Here is a 24611-nt window from a genome sequence, read left to right on the forward strand (position 1 = left end):
GGGTCCCACTCCCACTTCCACTCCCTTCTGTTTGGTTAAGCAGAGTTATCTACCTGCACCAGAATAGAATAACTTTCTATGTCACCTTGTTTGCCTACACGTTGGGAGAGTTGGACTTGGGGGATATGACAGAGACAGCCAAGGCCCAAGTGAAATTGAAATTAGGGCTGTTTTTGTACAGTAAACTTTGTAGGGCTGTGTATATGAACAAGTATATGGGCTTGTTTGGTTAACAATGTTAAAATACATGGTTTATGTCTATCACCTATATTAAAAAGCGCGAATGCACTTGTGAATAGTACTTTTGTCAAGCACCTTGTCTGCTATTCGTTTATGGGCCATGTTAATGAGTATCTTTAAGACACTGATTAATAATCTCTTTTTAGGAAAGTTTTGACATCATTTTTATGAAAAATAAAAAAAACTATCAAAACATTAATTATCTTTTTTTTTTTTTCCCATAAAAACTTTTTTTAATTGAATTGTTAACCAGTGCCCAAAGGCACTCAGCATTTCCCTTTTGGTTATTGTTTTGGCATTTTTTTTTTGACCGACTTTATCCAACACCTTTTTAACTTATTTACCTTTAATATACAAGCAGGCTGAAAGGGTTTGTTTTGTCTTTTGCTCATATTTTATTTGATCTTATCTCTTTGTCGACCTTTTTGGTCAGCCACCTACTATATTGATGGACACGATGATTCTTACCCATGTAAATGCATTTCATAAACTCTTCCATCATTTTTTTTTTTTTTTTTTCCAAAACAAAATTCTTCTCTCTTTCTTAACAATTCGTTGGATCCATTAATCTTTCCTTTGATTGTATCTTATTTGCTGCCCCTACAGATATATGTGAGCTTAGAAAAAAACATTGAAGCTTGAACCACTTTTTGGTCTTCCCCTTTATAACCTTCTGCTGACACACTTGGTGGAAAATACTTTTTTACTTGTAACTTTATTTGTTTCCTAGAGAAAAAGTGGGTGGCTTTTTAGTTTTTTTCATTCTCAACTCTGTGGGTAGGCTAAAATGTATGGAGGTATTTCTAGACATGGCAAAAGGGGTCAGAAAATTCTGACCCGACCTGACCTGACCTGATCAGACCCCCATTTTTTTTACCTGAAGTAAAAACGGGTTGACCCGTGACCCGATCCGTGTTTTTTTTTTTGGATCAACCTGACCCGACCCGCGACCTGACCTAAATTTGAACAATTTTTTTTTTAACTTTTTTTTTTGGTAAAAAAAAGAGAGTAAAATTAAGACAATATTGGTTTAATTGTTTATTGTGAGTTTTAAGGAAACAATTGATACATTTACATAACTGCATGCAAATTAATTGAAAGATAAATGCATGTGGTTGAACATTCTGTAATGAGTAAATATTTTTAGATATCAAATAGCAAAGTACATGCCAAAAAATTTGTAGAGTTAAAAATATAGATTTAAAATTGTAGACATGTGTGAGAAACATTCACAAGTGTGAAAATAGTGAAGCCAAAGTATTAAATTAGCATAAATTATGAATGCTTAGACCTATTTTTTAACAATTTATGTCTAAAATAAACGGTTTTACAAAATAAATTATAATATTTCCAAGAGTATGTGTTGCTTAACAATGATATGATATTCATAAAAAAGACCATATATAAATAAGTAAGCAATCAAATTTTAATGTATATCTCAAATTGAAATAAAGTGTCAACCACAATTGATAATAAATTATAAAATTAATTTTCAAGATTGTAAATTTCTTATATGTTTTTATTCTTTATCAAATGAGTTATCCAATAAGTCATTTGTAATTTTGTTTTATGATTTGGGATGTTGATATTGTGTAAAAATAAAACTTTTGTATTTGTTTTACTTATCTTTGTGTTATTTTGTTTTAGATAGCAATGTTAGGATTTGTATAATTTTAAAATAATTGAATAAGTATTAATAAGTTTAACTGAGTTCATTCTTGATATAAGTTGTGAATTCAAAATAATGCATTTTACATCAAGTAATTTGTTGCATAACTTTCCAAATGGCAAATATATGTTGTTTTCTTAAAAAAAAAAAATTCATGTGAAAAATACGGGTCAACCCGAAGCAACCCGACCCGACCCGCAACCCGATTGACCCGAACCGAACCGAACCCGACCCGCCCATTTTGCCATGTCTAGGTATTTATATCTTTTCACCTATTAACCCTAGAATGTAGATGCTTCATCAATTTTACCGTGTGTGCCTTGTCATTTTGTTGAGCTGCTCAAGTTCTTCACAGCCGCAAATAGAGAAGAGGGTGAGATACAGTAATATACTACATTTTTATTTTATTTTATTTATGTATGTGATCTTTGACAGTAAAATATAAAAAATAGCATTTACGAGAAAAGTGACGAGAACAGGGCTAAATTATTGATATCTGAATATTTTGAAACATTTGATAGTATAATTTCTAGGCAATCCAATAATTAAATAACCATAAATAAATTCTATTTCTATCCATAATTGTAATCTTTTTACTAGCTAACACGTGCTTCAAAACTAGTTTTAAAAACAAAATGGAATGTGTCTTAATTAAAAAAAAAAAAAAATTGTAACTTAAAGATGGTTACTCAATTTGTCAAAACACTAAATTGAAAACATCTTTTTGGGTTTGGCGAATAGGCAAAAGCTTTTTGCTTATTCTCTCTTTTTTTTTTCTTCCAAAATAATTTAACTAGTTGTTTAAAAAAAAAAAAATTTAGTTTTTAATTTTTTTGTCACACATGTAATATATATATATTTTTTTTGAGTATGTCACACATGTAATATAAAAGTTACATAAAACTACATCTTTTGATAAACTCTGTGCAGATAAGTTATCAAAAATAAGCAGTCAAATGGACTAATGTTTTTTCTCTTCATTTCATGTTCTCCAAGTCTCTTCATTTAATGTTCTCCAAGTTAAGTGTGACTCGTGTTTTCTCTCTTTATTTAATGTTCTCCAAATTAGAGTTTACACACATGATATCTTCTCTTTCTCTCTCAAAAATGGGTTAGTTAGAAGATTGAGCTTTGTAACTACCATTGCTAGGTACCAAAAGAAAGATAAGTGGTCCAAAAGGTCGACCACAAGTCTCAACTATGCTGATATTAACAGAAGGCTAAATACAAAAGGATAAGAAGTCCACGTGAATAAATACATACTAGTATTAACCGATACTAAGATATTTCATTCCTCTAATCAAGTCGGTCAACAATATTGTATACTACTTTGGTAGTTACACATCATGTTAAAAGGTAAGTCATTTTCTCGCATGCCATTGCTAAAGCATTCTTTGTAATCTATGACGTTTAAAGTTGGAGCGTGGCATTCTTTCCCTGTTATTTGCATTTGCATTTCAGGAAATTGTGATTGCCAAATGAGAGGCAACAAAACAACTTTTGACACTCACAGAACATGCCTATTTAAGGATTTTATGCATATCTCAAAATCTTTATTAAAATATTTTATTTTCAACTGTAGCACAACAAGAAGGCAAAATGAACAAATAAGTCAGTCCATGAAAACAAAATACTAGACACATATTGAAACAAGGTCATTAAAGCGTAAAAATATATCAATACAAATCCAAAATGATCTTAAAATCATATTCAATCAGTGGCCCTTGACATTTCGGATTCTAAAGGTGGAAAATTAAGGGGAAAAACATTTTTTAGTGGGGGGAGTGTGCCATATGAGCTACCTCCAGCATGAGCAATGAAAGCCCTTTATCAGGATTACAGGGTTTTTTTTTTGGCTTCAAGTCAAGTTGTAAACTGCAATGGAAGGCATCAACACTCCCCATCCAGAGTTTCCCATCCTTCTCTTCCACTTCACTTGTTGCCTTGACAACCTTCCCCTGATTGTCCTCCAATGTTTGTAAAAGCCTACTCTTTAGGCTGTACTTGGCAACTACTCCATGAGGCCAGCCCTGACATAAAGCAGGAACTGAATTTTTGCAGGAATTGGGAGCTTGAGTATAATTTTCCAAATTTTTGGGTACAATGTGAATAGCCAAAACTTACCTTGTCCTGACATTGTCGGGGAAATCCGGGGAGGACTGCTAATACCTCTGAAGTCCCTGCTTTCTTGCCTTTCAACCAATGCTTGTGTAACCTACATAATCTAGATGATATCAGACTTCATTAATGACAAAGAGATGACTGCAAAAATTGTTTCTGATAACAATGGCTTCAATGACCCAAAAATGTTCCCAGGAAGCCTACTTGGGGTATATAGACATATGGACTTTGCAGTATTTCACTTGCAATTATATCGATTGATTAATATCCGCATACAGAGTTCCTTTGACTTTGTTCAGCTGTATGAATTTGATATAAAGGTATTCTTGTTCAATTTACACCATTGAACAAAACATTTGGACAAACATACAGATGAGTTATATGTTTCTCATGGATCTCCTGTCAAAAGGAAAAATGTCAAGTTAAAGGTATGGTACTTGGGGAACATATTTTCTGAGACTTAAGAGTTGAAACTTCTTATAGAACTCTGCCAAAAGCAAGCAACATTTGCTCTCTAGGAGTTACAGATAGTGATGTCCACTGATCTGTATCTCTCTCTCACTCTCTCTCAAAGTATACCAAAGTAGTCTCATGATGACCCAAAACTAGCAAACTAAATATTAGCATGTCCTAGAAGCCATTCATCTCCCAATTCAACCAGTAATTGTATACAAAATTATATTTGTGATAACTGATTAGCAAAGTGAAAGACAAACAATGAGATTAATAACAATTGAGCAAATTGAGGGTCCATGTCACGAGACTCTAGACATGGACATTGCCTATATATAAGTGGGGTACATTAACAGGGAGGGTCACCTACCAATGGATCCTTCAGAAAAGACAAAGAAGGAACCATCTTTGCTTAAGGACACCATTTGGAAATTAGATATTCCTAAGAAGGACAGTAGTTTCCTTACTAGTTGGATTGTATTTCAGTACCCTCCCAGTATCCTCTGCAGAAAAAAACCAGCTGCACGAAGTTCCTGCATGAAATAACTGTTAAAACTGATGCATGGTGGTTCTCACTCTGTTAAAAAGAAAAAGCCCAATGAAATTTATGAAACCAGCAGAAAACACTTCGAATTGCACAACTTTCAGACTTCAGAAATTAACTGACTGACAATTCGAAAGCATTTGGGAGTATAAGAAAACAAGTTAAGACAAGAGATTCAGCACATTCTGGGGAAAGAATTCAAGAACAAATTCAAGTGTCGGGAAAAATGGAGATGTCTCAAATTCAAGATACCAAAATTTTTTGGAAGTTAAAATAACTTAGATCAAGAAAATCAAATATTTTCTCAAAAGCTGAAAAGTTACCGGAACCAAAACAAACAACAACAACAAAGTCTTTCTCCCAGAAATGTGAGGCCAGCTATGGATGCTCTTGTATTCTTCTTTGCTATTCCATTTGCCATAGCCTTAACAAAACAAAGAGAAGCAACACACGGCCATTTGCCACAACCTCAACCAAATAAAGAGAAGCAACACACCCAAAATGTTAACTTCTTGGATTGGGCCACAATTATGAAACAGCACCAATCTATTGCAAGCCTAAAATGTCTGGAGTGTCAATGGTGTTGAGATGGCTGAGGAAGAAGAGAGTTGGTGCTAGAGGGATGGTTTAAGGATCATGCATCATTGAATGGACCACAAATCCCAGCCCTGTCATGTACTCAAAAAGAAATAATCCATGTGTTTACATCAATGATACCAAAGCCTTCCTTGGAAAAAGGAAATATTAGCAAGGAACACCCTCCTACAACTCTCACATCTACCTACAAAAACAGTGTACAGGAGGAAAGTCTATTTTTCTTCTCTCTCCAAATTACTTAGCCAAAAAAGGAAGAAAAACCAAGTTACAATGATTATGAACATTGCCAAAATTACCAAATCCTCTGCTTTCATCATTTCTCATCTCCTTCTCTTGGCACCAGCCACTGAACCCCATGCACCTTTCTTCTCCGAAGGTCCAGAACCACCGTTTCCTTTGCCAACTGGTGTTTTCTTTGACTTTCCTGTGCCCTTCATATCGAACTCCACTTGCATTCCTATAATATATGAGGCACAGTAAAAGAGCCCATCAATTATTCTGATCAATCAGGAATACCAATCACCCAAATGACTCAAAATGAAATTGAGTATTTAGGTGAACACTCCAGACATCACAATCACATATGAAGTACTATCACCAACCTTTTGAATTCAAACTCTGAAGTTCCATTTGTAGCTTCTCAACATTGGCAGGGCCTTCTAATACAATCACGAGAAGAGGAAAAAACAATTACTTAATCAACTCACCATGCTTAAACAAGCAATCAACATATTGGGAACCCAGAAGAATTCAATTTACATAAATAAATAGAAGAAACAAATGATCTCTGGCATGTTTGCTTACATGTTGATAAAACAGCTTCCTAAAATACTTTACTGAATTCAACAGGAATTTTGTTAAAATTACATTAACTCTTTTCATATGCCTAGATTCCCAAGTTTAAAGGAAATTGTATTTTTTATAAATTAACAATTTTAACCCTTTTTCCTTATCATTTAAGCAATTGAGATAAAATATAAAATAAATTATCAATATATTTTCCTTTGTCTTTATCTCTTCCCACCAAAACAACATAAACATGATAGACAACTCTGTTGATATATTCATCTTTTCTTCTTTTAGACTATAGTTTTAATAAATTTGTCATAATTTATAGTTTATATTTTGTTTTTCATTATTTATTTAGAAGAAGATTATTATTATTATTTTTTTTGAAAGACTTATATTGGATTTACAAATCTATGTATAAAATGGGAAAAATAAATAATTCAGTTAAGATTCTTAGGAATAAACCAAATATTATAATCTCACATTCCTAGGAATCTTATTAAATTCTCAATTAAACCAAACATAGGAATAGTTACATTCCTAGGCATCTAGATTGCAATGCATCACATTCCCAGGAATCTGAATGCCAGGAATAATGTAGATTCCCCGTACCAAATGCCACCTAAATGAAACTAAGAGCATCAATTAGATGATCCCAGAAGACAGGCCAGCTTTCGGAAAATTTGTGTCTTACTGCATAAATACAGATGAAACAAACAATCTATGGCATTTTTGCATTCTCAATCACATTTAATTCCTGTTTTTTGAGACTCCCAAAAAACAAAACAAAAAAACTGTTTTTGAAGCTCATGACCAGAGAGGGCCTCAAGTTAGCTAAGGCACTATTTATTGGCAAGAATATGCAACTTGCTAAAGGGATAAAATACTCTTGTTTGCTTCAAAATGGGCTAACTGAATATCTGTTCTTTGGCCTAAAACTGTTTTTTCAATCTAGAAAACCATCCTAATGAGATTGTTCTTTCAATAAGATCGGGGTAAGTATTCCTCTCAGTTTTTCTTTTCTTTTCATTTCTTCCCAATTAATTATGATAGACTTGTACAATTTAAGGGTGAAGGTTCTCAATATCATTCCAGTAATCTATAGTTCTATCAATGAGTTTCATCTTGAAAAGCCTAACTTTGTGGTTATCTGATTAACCTACTTGTTCAAAGAATTGGTCCATCTCGTGTGTAACCAACTGTTGAAAATTCAGAGTCTTGATGATCAACATAGATAAGTGCTTCCACTATCTCCAATGTGCAATGGGCTAAAAGTTTTGTCAACCTGGACTGAGTAAATACGGCCCATTGAAGAAAGTACTGCCACAACCTTAACCAAATAAAGAGAAGCAACACACGGCCATTTGCCACGACCTTAAACAAATGAAGAGAAGCAACACATGCCATGCCACGACCCTAAAACACACAATGTATTAGCTTTGTGGATTGGACCACATGTTATAAAATAGCACCAATCTATTGCAAGCCTAAATGTCGGGAGTGTTGATTGTGGCAAGATGGCTGAGGAAGAAGAGAGTTGGTGCTAGCAGGAATGGTTTACGACAAGGGAATTTTATTTGCTTTCTTTTTTTGGGTCTGGTTACTGTTATGATCCACAGGATGCTTGAAAACCGCGATGGAATTTTGCTCCGGTTCCAAAACTGACATGGGACAAAGCCAAAATGGATGCAACAATGCAAATGAAGAATAGAAAATAAAAAAGATCTAGGGTTGTTTGGAATCAATGCCAACAGGGATACAAAACCTAGGAGTAAGAATCCCGGGTTGGTTGGAATCAACACCAAATTATTGGAAAAATTCAATATGCACATAAGATTGACATAAATATAAAAAATTGAATGATTGCTAAGAAAAAAAAAAATGTATAACACAGAATTTTTTAAGGCTTTTGGGATCCATGGGGTGTTGTCTAGGAGGGTAGCTGATCTCTCATTCGGGTGGAGGAATTGGTTTGGGAAGCACTCATCGGGTATTTGGAACCTTGTTCCATTATGTCTAATGTGGACATTGTGGAGAGAACAAAACAGTTAGAAGATACTGAGAGATCAATTCCTCAATTGGAATCATTGTAGATTCAAACTCTGTTTTACTAGTCTTGTGCATGGAGTCTTTTACATGGCAATTCCATTTTAGATTTCACAGGTTTACTTAAGTTTTGAGCATAATTTATTATTCGTTTAGGTTACTTTGTGTTCATCATCATGACGACAAAATTAATCTACTGTCTCGATAAAATAAAAAATAAAAATTGAAGTTCGAACCTTAATAACAAAAAAGTTTTCACTTTGAAGTTTGAACTATGAGAAAACCTTAAACTATAACAACTGACCAGAATTCTCCTGAACTCAGACAGAGACCTTTAGAACCAGCAAATCAGTAATATCAATTATGCAAAGATCATAGCATAGAAACCTAAAACCTCCCCTAATAGCAATTGATTATGGAGATTCCCCCCAACCCCAAAAATTCCCTTTTTCCTTGGCCCTTGGGTTTAAGGAGGTTGAGAAGAATTAAGTCAAATTTGGTTTTCCTATTCTTACTAAAGAATTTAAGTCATGGATGTAAAGATAGCCTGTTAATATTAAGAAATTTGGTACTGGGTGATCTTTATTGTCTTGCTTAAAAACTTGCATTAGGTATTGAAGCTTACCCAACTCATCCATATCTGAAGAATTGTCTTCTTCACCTTCTGCCAATGTGCTACCACCACCATCAACAAATCCATCATCAGATGGCTCTAAAATTGCTGCAATCCGCTTCTTAGGAGCTTTTTTCACACCAGGAAGCTTGACTAAATCTGCAGCTCGTACCATTCTTGTTTTTCTTCCTTCTTTGTAAGCTTTGGTGAGAGTAGCCTTCACAGCACGCTGTTTTCCATCCAGCGGATTTGGATGCCCCTGATGCATAAAGACAACCATAAAATAACATGAAAGTTTAATAGCAGTTCTGACAACCAAGGTGCAATCAAGGTATGTAGGGGTACCTGAAATTTTGATAGCTCCACAATTGTATCGAAATCCTCCCAACTTATTGAGTACATATTCATAAACTCAACAAATTTTTGAGCAGCTCCATCCTGGTCATCATCTCAGATTGAATAAATGCAAATTCAACAAATATTCCATTTTAACTTCTCCAGGATTTTCTAGTGTAAATATAATAAACATATTGCAGTTCCAACCTTAGGCAGCTCCTGCAGTGGCTCAGTCAATCGTTTCAGAACAAGTGTAAGGAGAGTAAGGTATTCTACTCGCAGGGTTTCCCTATATCATCAGAACCAAGTGAAAATTACACAGTACATAAGAAAGGCGATTAGACGCATCGCAAGGGAGAAAAATAGACAGACTGGCATATACAACCAGAATTATCAATAATACAGCATCAAGTTGAAAACAAGAGATAAAGAGGAATACCGAACATTGAGGAAAACACAAAAAATCTACTCTGACTTTTAAATACTTAACATTCATTCTTAAGGAAATCGTAAAAATTACTTCAATTAGAAGTCTACTTCAAGTCAAACTAAGTAGATATCCTGGTACTAACACTAGAAAGGAGTATTCTAAACCCTATGAATTCTAAAAGGAAAACTTGAAGTCAATATAATTAGTAAGTGAAGCACAGACCCAGTTAGTTTTGAACCACAACCTCACCCTCCATCCCATCATAATGAGGAGGTGCCATTTGGGTTACAGTTCATTAGCAAAAGGAAAACTTTGAGATTTGACTCTAACAAACAGGTAACAGGAGAAAAAACTTGCATATTAAACTAGACAATTAGTGACCTTAGTTTTGAGCTTCCATATTGACATGTTTCTTTTTTATTTCTTCTTTCTTAGTATGAATGATTTACAATTATGACGAAGATTTTTTTTTTTTAAGTACTTTAATGAATTTTAGTATTTTACAAGTTAAATTTGCTAGACAAATAACTGCTGCAGCTGGAGCAAATAGTAAAAATATTTTGTATTATCAGCATCGACACTGAATGTTACACTAACAGTAACTTCATGTAAAAGGAGGAAAAAGGAAAATGAAAGCAGGAAAATATCAACCATGGCAACCTCAAACAAATAAAAATTCCAAATTTTTTTTACCTTGGAGACTAAGACTTGCATTTCATCTTTGAACTCAAGTTTTGGAGCCTCAAGATGCTAGTTTGCCAAATAGTTGTGCAAACATGACAACTAACTAAAATGTTTCAAAAATAAAGGTAAATGCAAAAAAAATTCGTTTGCAAAACATCATTGACCAAACTAGATGTGTAATGAGTGCATGCGTACAACTTATCAAAAAAAAAAAAAGAGTGCATATGTACAGCTTCATAAAGCCATGTGCTGTAAACAATGCTGGGGCAGCAGTTAATGTCTAAGTCAGTTCCCCTTTTGTTGAAAAAAAATTCAAATCATTAAGAAAGCCTTATGAATAATATTCAGGTACGTGTAGGTGCTTTCTACAATTTTTATTTTTTATTTTTCTGATAAGTACATGTAGGTGCTTTTTACAATAAAAAACTAGAAAACAATTGCACATAGACAAGAACATGAGGTTAAAAAAAGCATAAATTGGATGCAATAGAAATTCACCTCCCCAAACTACATTCACGAGAAGCAAGAAGACGAACATGAAAATCCTCCAAAAGCCTCAAATTTTTTCCCGTTGTTGAGTTCTTTCCCAGCCATCCTCCAAATCTAATAAAATTATTCTTTCTCTGCAGACATGATTACAACTGACATCAAGATTCAGGCTAAAACCAAATAATATTGTTAGCCAAGAGCCTTGCAGCTAAATTGACACTTCCTAGTGTTTCCAATAGAGACGTCTAGGGTTCAAATCCCCCATCCCCCAATAATCAAATTATAAAAAAAAGAAGTATGTGCTAGCTTCAGAAAGTATGTATGGGGAGAAAACTAAAAAGAAAATGCTGAATACTATGTGAATATCAGATGCAAGCATCAGGACTTCATTCATCCTAATCTATTATAGTCAAGTTGTCCCTTGCATATTGCATTGAATGCCCAAATGCCAAAATACAGAAACTCTCATACAACTCTCATATAATAGACAATTCCTTACCTGTTTACGTGTTTCCATCTGCTCATGCAACAGTGCAGCACTGATTATAACAAAAATTAAAAAATAAATAAACACCAATTAATTAAACACCAATTAAGTTGTAAAACGTAGACCAAGTACTAAATCTTGTAATTGCAAGAGCTGAACACATACGGAATTATACACGATGCAAGGGAACCAATTTGAGAGAGCTGCCACTGTCTATATCGTCGAATCTGTACATTGATAATATCCCCATCACCAATAGATTCAGCAGCACGAGCAATCAAGCTCATACATTTGATTCCATTGTCATCCTTACCAACCGAACTTGGCCTACAATTAATATAATTTTCCTGCCATATCATAATAAATCTTTCTTAGAAAAAGTAATTCAGAAGTAGTTGAAGTTTTAGGTCAAGTTGTCAAAACAAATGAACAAGGGAAAATTTTTCCTAAATCCAAAATAAAAAGGATGAAAAGGTACACGATTTTGGCAAACAATAAAAAGAGATGGTGCATAAACATTTCTTTAATTCCTAAGCATATGGAAAAAATCATTGTCTCCTCTCTTATTTCTCTTGGTGTTGGAGGTGTTGACTAGGATGTTGAAGAGAATGGAGGAGGGACGTTTTATTCGTGGATTCCAAGTGGGCCTCAATGCGCCCGTGGGTTTGAGTGTCCCACACCTTCTTTTTGCTAATGAAACTATTTTATTTTGCGATTCATCCAGGGAGCAGTTATTGTATAAAAGAATGGTTTTGATTTTCTTTGAAGCTATCACAAGCTTGAAAGTTAATATTGGCAAGAGTGAGATTGTCCCAATAGGCGAGGTGGGACATAATAGGAAGCATTGATTTGTGATATGCTGCATTCTAAATAACCTATTAGAACAATCTCATTCTAATTTCTTCAGAAAGGTGCTGCAACAACATAATAGGTTGTTTATAATAGCACAAATCAATGCTTCCTTAGAAACATAGCACGCAACAACATAATAGGTTATTTACAGTTCCATAGAGCTTTTCAAGATTGTGAGTTGGAGGATGTTCTTTCATTCTTTGAGCTTCTTTATTCTAAGTTGTTGAGGGGGAGGGAGAAGATGGGCCAGTGTTGTTAAAAGCACGCTTTAAGTGCGCTTAAGCTCAAAGCTCGAAGCCCCAAGGCTCCAGCGCTTTTTGCCTCAAAAGCTAGGCTCATTCAAAGAAGTGCGCTTTAAGCACGCTTTTTTGCACTCTTTCAAAAAGCTCAAAGCGCGCTTTTTGGCGCTTTTTTATATTTTTCAAAAAAATAAATCAAAACTGAAATAAAACTTTAGGATCTTGACATTATTGATATAAACCATTGATTTGACATGTTTTTAGTGTAACTTACTTATCAAAAAAAGATATTTTGAGTGTAACTTGTTCTAAAAGGCTAAAACCCAACCCACAACCTCTCAGTTCTTCCCTATTTTTATTTTTATTTTTTCTTGATTTTTCTCCTTGAAACAGTAACCCACCCAGCTTCTTCTTCTTATTCTATTTTTTCCCTTTTGGATATCTGCTTGGTACCAATTACCATGTTGCTATGTCCTCATATTCTTTAGCTCATTCATGGGGAAAAAAAAAGTACAATATAACATATTTGTGGTAATTGTTTAGTTACTTTAGTGGTTGATGTTGAACATAGCAAACTAATTCCTATAGAGTTACAAGTGATTAAATTATTAACTAATATTACTAATTAGTCATAGGGCATTGTGGATATTGGAGATTTAAGAAAGGATATTACATGGAAGTACTCATATCTAGCTTATCCAAAAAAATAAAATGACTTGATTTGCAATTTTTGTGTTAAAATTGCAAAAGTAGGGCTTTTCTAAATGTTATATGAATTATATAAAAAAAATTATTTCAATTTCTATGATAATTTGATCATTTGATAGTTGCATTTCTCATTAATAATTATTTTTAAATTTATTAAATTTTTTTTTTTTAATGTGTGCTTCACTTCAATCAAACGCGCGCTTGCGCTCTGCGCTTTGCGCCTAGGCCCCAAGAGGTCTTTGCGCTTAGGTGCGCCCCTCGCTTTTACCAACACTGAGATGGGCTGATTTAGCATTTGACTAGAAGTGGTGCTTTTGATGTATGCTCTTATTATAACTCTATTTGTGGTTTCCTTACTGTTTCTTTCTCATGAAAGAGTATTTGGCATGTAAAGGTCCCAAAAAGGGTTTCGTTCTTTTTATGGGCAACTTCTTGGGGTCGAATCCTACCATCAATAAACTTGTTAGGAGTGGCCTCTTTCTAGTTAATTGGTGCTGAATGTGTTGTTGTTTGTGGGAAAACGGTGGATGATCTTTTATGGTGCAAAGTCTTCTAAATGTTTAGGATTCAATGGGTGATGCTGGAAAAGGTCGCCATTCTTTTGTTTGGATAGTGGAATTGGTTGGAGAAACAATCCTGAGATGTTTGGAATTTGGTGCAAGTGTGTTTGATGTGGTTAGTATGGTAGGAATGTAACAGTTGCACCTTTGAGGATGTTGAGAGTCCTATAGATCATTTTAATTCCTTACAAATATGGACTCTGTTTGATTGATCTTGGGTTTGTGGTTTTACTCATTGTACTTCCCTTTCTGGTTTTCAACATTCTTTTAGAATTTCTATTTGATTTGCATGTAATTGCTTCTAGTACTTTGTGTTCGGGAACATAGAGTACTCTTTATAATAAAATTCTGGATTACTTATCAACAAAAAAAGAGCAAATCTTGGTGTCAAAAAAAAAAAAAACTAATTAGCATTTCATTCCTATGCAAACTGTAAAAAAAATGTAGAATTTCAAGTAGTAATATTCCCCAGAAAAATAATTACCACCTAAAGAATTTCCAAAAAGACTTTCAATTACCATTAATTTGCATTTTCTCAAAATATTTTGTATTTCCAATCAGTTATTTGTGGTAACACAGTTCAACTATACAGTATATACATTGAGCCAGCAACATGGTGACCAAACCTTCTGAAAATGGTATTGTCTGTATTGGTTCTATCACTCTAATATGTGGAGTCATATATTTTCTTTTCTTTTTAATTTTTTTTCCACTACAAATCTCAAATGGTAAACTACACATAACATTTTGTTGATTTCATAGTTGGAAGATTCTGCAGAGACTAATTGATCACCATGCAGTATAGAATTTTCAAAAGCTCAAGAAAAGAACCTGAATAAGAAGAGGGACTAGATCAGGATCACTCATGCTCAGGTCGATCTGCTCATCCATCCTCAACTTCCCATTGGATCTAAACAGGCTACAATCACATGGAAAGGATGAAATGTAATTGTCAAAACTTAACAAAGGATAAGGTATAAAGCCTTCAAGTTAGTCTAAGGCATGCATATGTGTGATCATTTAAACTAGAAAAAGGGTAGAATGTAACCATATCAGCTCATAATTTTGTATTTTTGATCTGGAAGCAACCAAAAATCTCCCAACTAACAGAAATATCAAAAGAAGATACAAAGCAATTCATATTCTGGGTCTAGAATTCCTAAGGGCTTCTAGACCATTTCCCAATCCTCAATGGTAAATTAGTAAACAAGGTATACTTTATAGGGCTTTGTTTAGTTTAATAATCCGTCTAGACCCACATCTGTATCTGCACCACACATATAGCTAAAATCCCAATTTCATGAATACAAAGACTCCGAAACTCCATATATCAGACCAAAATAGTAGTCATGACTTGAGTATGTATTTGAACTACGCTATTATAAATAACCCATTATGTTGTTGCAGCACCTTTCTGAAGAAATTAGAGCCTTTCTCATCCAAAAAATAATAAAAATAGAAAAACCAAGAAACTTCACAATGAATTGAGATGAGACTAAGTATGCAGAATGTCAAGTTCAGCCAACCATCTTAAGTCAAACAGGAAATTAGATGCAGCACACAAAAGTTATCTCATAAGAAGAAAAATATAGCATGCAAATGAACCAGAACATGGGCTACATTTTTGTAGTAAAATAGGATCATTAATGTCATACATGTCAACAGCAGTGAAAGGTGAAATGTCTTGGTCCTTTGCACCGCTATGAAGACACTGCCTAATGTCATCATATTTAATGACTGACATGGAGAGGCTCATATATTGCAATTGGTTTAGTGCCATACGCATATCTCCATTGACTCTTTCTGCAAGTTCCTTAAGAACAATCTGATACAATAGATAGTGAAAATTTCTGTGGATTAATTATTAGTTAAAATTAATAAAAAGGAGAATCATTAGACATAAAAATAAACATATAACATGTCACAAAACAGTAAAACTAGATGAGTTCATCACTATGAACATTTACTTAAGCAGCTATAACCAAGTGCAAATATAAACTAAAGCATTGATGGAGTATTTACCTGATTAACTTGAAGGCCTTCTGCATTTGCAACTTCCATTAATCTCTTTGCCATCATCTATCATAAACCAAATTTAGAATTATTAACTCTAAAATTGGAAGTAGTGGACTTAAAATGTACAGCAAATATTGCAGAAGCTAGAGCACCAAATGTTTATTTTCTATCACACTGGCATATGCATCCAACACACACACACACACACACAGAGTCAAAGCATACCCAATATTAATACTCACATTGGCTTCCCATAAATGGGGTAGCACACCATTCACCACCATACAAGACTTTTTCAGATAAAGTTTATAAAAAATGTGACTGATTTTCCCCAAAGCCATCTTCTCAAAAAAGGATTGGACCAAGCCTCTTTCCAACCCATCATTTGATGAGTCTGATTCAATGAATCAACCTGTCTAGGGTCATAAAAGGTGACCATACATTTCTCTTACAATGTATATTTATGATCCACGAAATTTGATCAGAGTTTGAAATGTCTGTGATCACAAACATATTGTAGCCAAAACATCATCCTCAACATAATGCTTCCACCTCTCATCCCTTTGCTCATGGCCAAACCTAGTGTTACTCCAATTATGAAACATCACTTTTTTAGAATCTCTTTTAAAGTTTATTGACCTTAGTGATTCTAAATGGTGGACTCTTCAAGTCCACCCATTTCAGCATCTTCTAAACAAAAATAAAATGAACCTTTGCCTTGGAAATTCAATCTCGTACAATCAATTTAAAACAACAAAACCAAAAATCAAATTTCAGACACTTGGGGTACAAACAACAAACAAACAAGGCCTTAGTCCCAAAATTTTGGGGTTGGCTATGGATCCTCGACAGGTTAGTGAAGGTTGGCCATATGTACTCTTTTCCTCTATTCTACTCTACCCATAGTCATACTCTCTGTTACTCCCTTAATTTCCATGTCTTTTTTTATTATTTCTACTAATGTGATTTTTGGTATTCCTCTATATTTTTTTGTTCCCTCATCTTGTAAATTTTAAATTTTGGAGCAGTCATGTAGAATAAAAGAAGGCAGCTAGTTGTAATTTTCCCAAAGAACAATATTAAGGAGAGAATCTAAGGATAAGAAATATTACTATTCATGACTCATCAACAAAGCTAATCCAAATCTTGGATAAAAGCTTAATGTGGGTAACACCAATGAGTGTGCTTGTGTAAAAATCTCACAGGGAAGAATCTAAACATAAACATGATTCCAGTGAGTCCCCCACAAACTCAAAAAAAGTAGAAGTAAGAAGAAACAAAAATGCCTTTCACTTCCATTAAGTCTAGGCACCTATTATTAAAATCAAACTAGTATATCTACATATATCAACTATTATACTTTAGGCCATGAACTTTCCAAGAACTCAAGTTGACAAAATTTCCCAAAAAAGGCCGGTCCAAGCTAAACATAACTTGGAATGGTATATTTTAGATAATCTGACTAACTCTAGTCTTTTAAACATCATCACATATGCAAAAAACACGAGAATTTCAATTCAAAAAGTACCAGATAAAGGGACTAGATCACAACTACATGGAATTTCATGCATAACGAAAACAAGTACTTTAAAAACAATTATAGAAATGAGCACAAAAACCTGCGATTCCTCAGGTTTCTTAAATTCGAGAAGCAAACAGTAGTTCACAAGACTTTTTAGTTTCTGGCTGTATCGGTCATTACAAATGCAGATAATAGGAATTTTGGAAATCTTGATGCTAGCAATAAGGTCAGCAATTCCACCCCTATCTCCAGCAGACATCCCATCAACCTCGTCCATAATCAGCACAGTTTTTGGATGCTTTGATCTGCAACTTCAACAATTAACTTTAGCAGAAATTTCAACCAATCATATTTCTGTGCACTTATGTGAGATATTAAAGAATGCAAAACCAACCGATCCATGTTGACACTTAGGGCCTCATTGCTGACAAGTTCCTTTATAGAATTTGCATTGCTTCCAGCAATTCCTTTCTCAATTCTGGTGTCAGCCTTCCCACGACTGTCACTAGCATTTACCTAAATGAAATAAGGGAGAACACAAGGGCAGATTAAAAATCATCCTATTGATTCATATGTCTTGGGGGTGAAACTCATGATCTAGATGCTCTATAGAAATATGTATCTTGATAAAATATTACGCCACCTCTATTGCTTGGAAACCGAGCATCTGACTAACCAATTTTGCTGAGGTAGTTTTTCCTATACCAGGAGTTCCACTTATTAGCACCGCTTTTTTGGCAGCAGAATTAATTTGTTTTTTGCCCTTCTCCTCTTCTTTTTTTGATTGGTGTCTTTTGCTCTTTTTCTTATTTCCAGTATCAAGAAATTGAGCGTTCCAATTTGCCAACCACTTCCGAAGCCGATCAACCTGCACATCATTAGATAAAGGAGTCCTTACAATTCTTTTTCCAGATTTAGATACATGAAAATATAAATTTAGTTCCAAAAGCAATGGCAGAAAGATGAGAACTAACACACATACCAGCGACTCATTTCCAATAATATCTTTCAGAACCTTTGGGCTATATTTTTCCGTCCATGTCAAAGCATTCATTGCAACGGTTTGAGTTTTATGCTTAGCTGGGGACAACCCTGAGATCAAGCCTTTTCCAGATACAGCTGCTGCCAAGGAGTTGCCAATGCTATCTTCTAGAATAATCAGTTACCAACATATGTAAGAGAAAACCCAAGGAATAATGCAACTACTTGGTTAAGTCTCTATCATATGCATTTCTAATTCCAAAAGACTAAAACTTGATTGGGCCTCCATTACTTCCAACATGCTAAAAGATCAGGTTCCCCTTGCAGGCTCAAGCAAGACTAATGGAGAAAAATACAAGCAAAAAACAGTTCACATTTTATCTCATCTTTAAAAATCACCATAATAAACATTCGAACAGTCCAATCAGCAAAAGAAATGCCTTTTTGGAATCACAAATCTCCTATAATTCTTTTTTTTTAAAACACACACACAAATTTCAAAGAAAATACAAGAGCTATATATTTGCAACTTTTGGAAGAACCAAGAAATGTGATCTTTGATACCAGCAAAGTCTAGGATTAATGCAGAACCTACACAGTCTGACTTCCACCTCATTAAACAACGTTAGGAACAAAACAATCAAATTATGCCAAATAATAGAATTTACATCTAAATTTGCCCTCTGCACAATGCATTTGCTGGAGTATGCTAATTAGAAAATCTATAAGGTTGGGGTTCAAGTGATAGCTCAAATGTAACGGCATCCTTTATGGTGCCCCATGTCTATAGTTCGAACCCCACCTTCCCCTCCACCACTATCTACCCATAATAATAAAAAATCATTAAGGTTCAAATATAGGGTATCCGTTCTAGCTAGAGCTAGCTTTTGTCAAAAGTCATAAAGATATTGAAATCACTTTGCATTGATTTTGTTGCCCTGCAACAGTTCTGGGTCTCAATGCCACACATAAACTTCCAATTTGTCCTCACAGTTATCGCATAATGTGACTTAATCAAACAATAAATGGATAGACATTAGAAGATAATGCATCATGAACACCCAGCAAGGCCACAACAGACAGAGAAAAGGTCCCATAATTCAAGGGCCAAGGTCAAAATCAGTAGCAGACCCTTTGAGCAAAACCACATATTTGAAATAAAATTTAAAAAGAGGGAAAAGGAATTCAGACCCACAGAATAACCCAAAAACAAAAGCCATTGAGATATTCAACTAATAACAAAATGATTAAAAACAAGTGCACATATTAATTTGGGACATACTCTTTGCTTCTATTTTCTGTGGGCTTTTCTTTGGAAGAGGTGCAACCTTATCCACTACTGGCCTCTTAGATCCTTCTTGTACAGGTGCTTTTGCAGGATTTGATGCACGGATCATATCAAACAATCCATCCTCAGTGAGAAAGGCAGTGCTATATAAAGATATGAAGCTAGAGGTGTTAGAATATAACAAAGAAAGGAACTCACAACAAATCACATGTATGGGTCTCAGATTACAAACCCTAGCTCTTTAGCTTTAGAAGATTTCCGACCCCCAATATCTTCATCACATAAAAGATAATTCTGCAAACAGAAGATGTTAATCACATGCTGATAGTCATATCAATCCAAGCACATTCAAGAAAAAAGTAATGAAAACCGTTTTCTTGCTGATGGATCCAGTGACACGACCACCATGGCGTTTAATCAAATCTTCAGCTTCTTCACGCTCCAGGCTGTAAAATGAGTCAAACTTCAATATACACTCTCAAGCCCATACAATGCAAAAGGTATATAACAATTGTAAAGAGATTTTGCAATGGATTTTATTTTTAGTACATGTGCAATAGATAAAAGTAATCCCACAATTAGGCCAGCATCACAGCTGAGACAATAATCGCCAAAGAATTATGACATTCACAAATCAAAAATCATTTTTTTTTAATATCTTTCAGCAAAATGTGATCTAGACCACATATGAACACAAAAATATAGGATTTTTCATATTTAATTCCATTAAAGATAAACATGATTACATCAAAACAAAGATGAACAGAATTACCTGTCAAGTGTTCCACTAATTACAAAAGTTAAACCAGCTAAACAATTGGGAGCACCCTCAGGGACTACCTAAGACACAAAACAAGATTCAACATTAACATTGAGAATGGTACAACCATGTCCAAATCAATCCATAAATTTTCAATATTTTTCACCTTTTCCCCTTTATGTGGAGGATCTTTCCTTTCTCCAAAGTTAATAAATGAACCCCATCCACTACCTCTGCCTCTTCCACTAGCTGGTTCTGCTGATGAACCTATTCCACCAGACTTAAGATGAGTATCAATATCCTTATCATCATCCTCATCACCTTCTTCAATGTCTACAGGTTTCTGTGCAATTCCCCTACCTGACCCACTCTTCAACTTCTTCCTAGAAGTCACATCAACTGAATTCTTCCTAGAACTAGACAAGATAAAGTCGTCATCATCATCATCATCATCAACTATGTGAAGTTTTTTAACAGGTGGTGGTTTAACTGATTCATCATTATGCTTTTGAGCCTTTCGTTTTGTTGGAAGTTCCTGTGTCTCCTTTTCATCTTTTGGCTTTTGTTTGTCAGTAACAAGATACTTGCTAGTTTTCCTTCTGTCTGAACTTTCTTGGCTTGCATGAGCCTGCATTTGTCCCAAATATAAAATAAATAAATAGATAAGTTATCAACTTACTTCAATGATGCAGGACAAATTAGGGATTGGTCTACTTTTAGTTGTGGTGGATTTAGGGTAGGAAAGAAGAAGCATTAGAGAGAAGTTAGGGCTGTTTAGGGGCTGTGTGAACAGTACCCGTGAACGGTAACCTATTGCTCAAAACACTCAATTTAATTAGTCAACTCATTCTACTTCTTTGAATACATTGAGCACAATATATATATATATATATATAAAGACTCTTACTTGTACTAGTAGTAATATGATTCCTACTAGTATTAGGACTACTAATAAAATCTAATAAATACAAACTTGGACCCGAAGTAAATAAACCTAAGATACTTAAAACCCTAGAAGATTCTAGACTCAACAAAATTACCAAAATACCCTTAATTCGCATGAATTGCAGAAATTGCAGATTTGCCCCTCAATATAAAACTGACCATAACTAGTAAAATAAAAACCCAAATTAAAAACTGTTTTAACCCTAAAAGACTCATACTTAGACCATTAACAAGGCACTACTTTCACTTCAATAGGAAGTCACAGGAGAACCCAATAAAATAATTCTTGAATAGGTGAATTTGCAAAGTAATAGCATATTAATCTTCCATGACTGTATCATTCAATTACTTCACGACAGTTAAAAGAAGAGGGGGGGGGGGGGAAGGTAAGAAACAAATAGTCATGCATACTTCATGTTTTCTTGTTTTGTTGATAGCATTCATATTTTAGTAAGCTTTTTTTTATTGGTAAGTAATGGACGCACCCAATGGGGTTTGAATCATGATCTCACCCTTCCCATATTCTTATGGGAGGAGGAAGTGCCATTTGAGCCAAAGCTCATTGGTGCATTCATGTGTTAGTAAGTCAAGATAGCAAACTAAAAAGGTGCACTAGGTGATGATCAGTACCTTCAGTTTCTATCCATTTAATAGAAAAAAATAATCCACAAAAATATATTTTTCATTTTTGACCTGACACATGTCAAAAGTTGGATTCTATTCTATCTTCCCAATTTTTCCTGAAACTCGGGCTTATCGCATACACACATAACAAAATACAGGAATCCATTTTTAACTAGAACCAAAGCAGCTAAAAGCAAAACTAAGTTTTATACAAAACTTAGTGTGCATTTGGATGCAATTTTTTTTTTTTTTTTTTTAAATTAATTTTTATCACTCATTTTCTGAAAGTTGGTTAAATGATGGTTGTACCCTAGAAAAATGAGGCTTTAAAAAATTGTACATGCCCAAATAAGTTCCAAAGCCTTAGTCCCAAACTTTTTGGGTCGGCTATAAAACCTCAAAAAATTATTCAGAGCCAGCCACATATGTTATTTTTCTTCATTCTATTTTATCTGAACTCATATTTTTTGTTACTTCCTTAATTGACACATCCTATTTTTACAAGTTCTACTAATAATGTAAGGATGCAAGATAAAAATGTAAGAATACCCACCGGTTCTTCTGGCTGTGATTTATTGGTTGGGGCAGGATTTGCAAGCTTGGATTCCTTGCCATTGCCCTTGTCATGGGATTTCATAAACCACTTCCTTATATCCGTCTGCTTATTCCCTGACTGTAATTCCAACAAACAGGTTCATACAGATAAATTTTATATAAATAAGTAAATTTCAGTTCATATTTGTTAAAGCATTGTATTTGTATTTCCTCAAGAAAATTGCAAAACTCACCATGTTTGAACTTTACAAAGGATCCAGAGTGCAAAACCATGCGATTTTGCCTTATGTTTCACGTTTGAAGCACAATCTGGCCAATAACACAAAGCAAGATTCTGAGTTGCAAAACCTATTGATTGCTCTATAAAATAAAATAAAAAATAAAAAAAAAGGTTTCTTTCCAAAATTCCTCTTATCTAATAAAAACATATTTTTATTGGATTGCATATTCTTATTATATCCTTCGTGCTTATAAAAGATTAATAGCTATGTCATCAATCAAATTTTAAGTTTTTGGACTCTAAAACTAAGAAAAAAAAAATTATTAATCAAATAATAAATAACATTCCATTTGAACCAAACTTGACATACTCATTAAGAACATAAAGAAATGGCAAAAGTTTGAAGGATTAACTTGTCTAAAAAAAATTTTAAAAAATGTTAGAATTACGACTATGTCATACTAATGATCATGCATGCAAAGTTATGGATGGCACTTACAAACTAAAAATTTCCTCTACTTTTAGAAGGAACAAAACAAATATATATATATATATATATGTGTGTGTGTGTGTGTGTGTGTGTGTGTGTGTTGTGTGGGGGTGTGGGGGGGGGGGGGGGTAACGGTTCTTATTATAACACTAAGTTTTGAGAGAGAGAGAGAGAGAGAGAGAGAGAGAGAGAGAGCGAGAGTGAGGTGAAAGTATGCAAGGGAGGCAAGATGAGGGGGTTTTATAGTTTGGGGGTTTTAGTACAAAGTGTGCCGTGGATTTTATAATTTTGGGTTTTAGTACAAAATGGGCTGGGCTAAAGTTTTATGGGCCTGGCCCAAACCTTAATGGGCTTCTTCGTTGGCCTGCATTAATTAATATTGTGATTTTGGGCCTATTTGGTCACCTATTTTGGAATCAGGATTCATGTTTTTGTAAAAAAAAAAACAAAATACGATAAGTTCAAATGTAAATAAATAAATATAAAAAGGTTTTGCCAAGTATTTTCAAAAACTTAAACTTCAGAATGGTTATATTCCATTTTCCACCGTTGAAACGTGTATTTATTTTAACAAAGTTACTCTTCGAGCATATGTCCTTTTTGTTTGCGTAATGACAATGGGGTGGGTTGGGAGATCGAGCTTTGTGAGCATTACATAGTAACCTATGCTTGACAAACTAGATCAAGGACCACTCTACTCGGCATATTAGGCATGGTGTTTAGCTAGATAAAAAAACAAAGTTGACCATACCACGTGAGGCCTTTCGTTACCCAAACCACAAGCCATGTTCGTCGTAAATGGATAACACCCATGTGTTGAATGTGCATTAAGCTGGTAATACACAACATGTGGACCACGTGTAGTGATTACAAATCATTAATAACCACCCATCAATACAATTCCACTTATGAAAAATAGGCTATCTAAAGTAACTATTACAACTTTAAAAGAACACCGGACTAGTTGGTTTAGTGGTCATGGGCATTCGTAAGGGTTTGAAAGGTGGAGGTTTCAGATTTAAATCTTGCAATGGAAAGTGTTTCAGAAAAAATTTTCATTCTCTTAGCTCATGCTAGATTCATTGCTACTGTAGGCTTAGGCCCAACAGATAGAGTGCCCTATGGTCATGTCTAGGTGAAAGCCGCCAACTTAAATTGTGCCCCTAACTATTTTTTTCCCATTAAAAAAAAAAAAACAAAACACAGCTTTAAAAGGAAACTGTTGTACAGATAGTACCTTAGGACTCAAATTAATAACAATAAATAAGCAGAAATTAAATACTAAACACAAATACAAAGAACACAAGAATTTACGTAGTTTGACAAACTGCATACCTCCACAACGACGACAAA

General features: G+C 34.3%; 1 protein-coding gene across 11 annotated transcripts; it reads right to left on the minus strand.

Moving 5' to 3' along the window:
• Positions 1-3764: 3764 nt before the first annotated feature.
• On the minus strand, positions 3765-23348 carry LOC115982173 (replication factor C subunit 1-like). 11 transcript variants are annotated; one of them, XM_031104713.1, is made up of 26 exons: positions 23268-23348; positions 22782-22857; positions 22547-22666; positions 20591-21052; positions 20437-20504; positions 20035-20110; positions 19897-19958; positions 19659-19807; positions 18378-18544; positions 18039-18263; positions 17790-17911; positions 17493-17700; positions 15880-15936; positions 15513-15682; positions 14689-14776; positions 11664-11845; positions 11511-11550; positions 11021-11145; positions 9616-9697; positions 9418-9510; positions 9085-9331; positions 6227-6283; positions 5921-6081; positions 4951-5016; positions 4034-4124; positions 3765-3939 (listed from the first exon to the last, which is right to left on the minus strand). In XM_031104713.1, exons 2-23 carry the CDS (start codon positions 22782-22784, stop codon positions 5945-5947), a joined length of 2940 nt encoding a protein of 979 aa, XP_030960573.1. In that variant the 5' UTR covers positions 22785-22857; positions 23268-23348; the 3' UTR covers positions 3765-3939; positions 4034-4124; positions 4951-5016; positions 5921-5944. The 11 variants fall into 11 exon arrangements, with proteins under 11 accessions (XP_030960573.1, XP_030960624.1, XP_030960588.1 ...); XM_031104764.1 differs by lacking the exon at positions 23268-23348 and having other exon boundaries at positions 20591-20691; positions 20785-21052; positions 22782-22937; XM_031104728.1 differs by lacking the exon at positions 23268-23348 and adding an exon at positions 5351-5695 and having other exon boundaries at positions 22782-22937.
• Between the last annotated feature and the right edge of the window lie 1263 nt (positions 23349-24611).

The sequence above is a fragment of the Quercus lobata genome, chromosome 1 (assembly GCF_001633185.2).
Source record: "Quercus lobata isolate SW786 chromosome 1, ValleyOak3.0 Primary Assembly, whole genome shotgun sequence".
Lineage (NCBI taxonomy): Eukaryota > Viridiplantae > Streptophyta > Magnoliopsida > Fagales > Fagaceae > Quercus > Quercus lobata.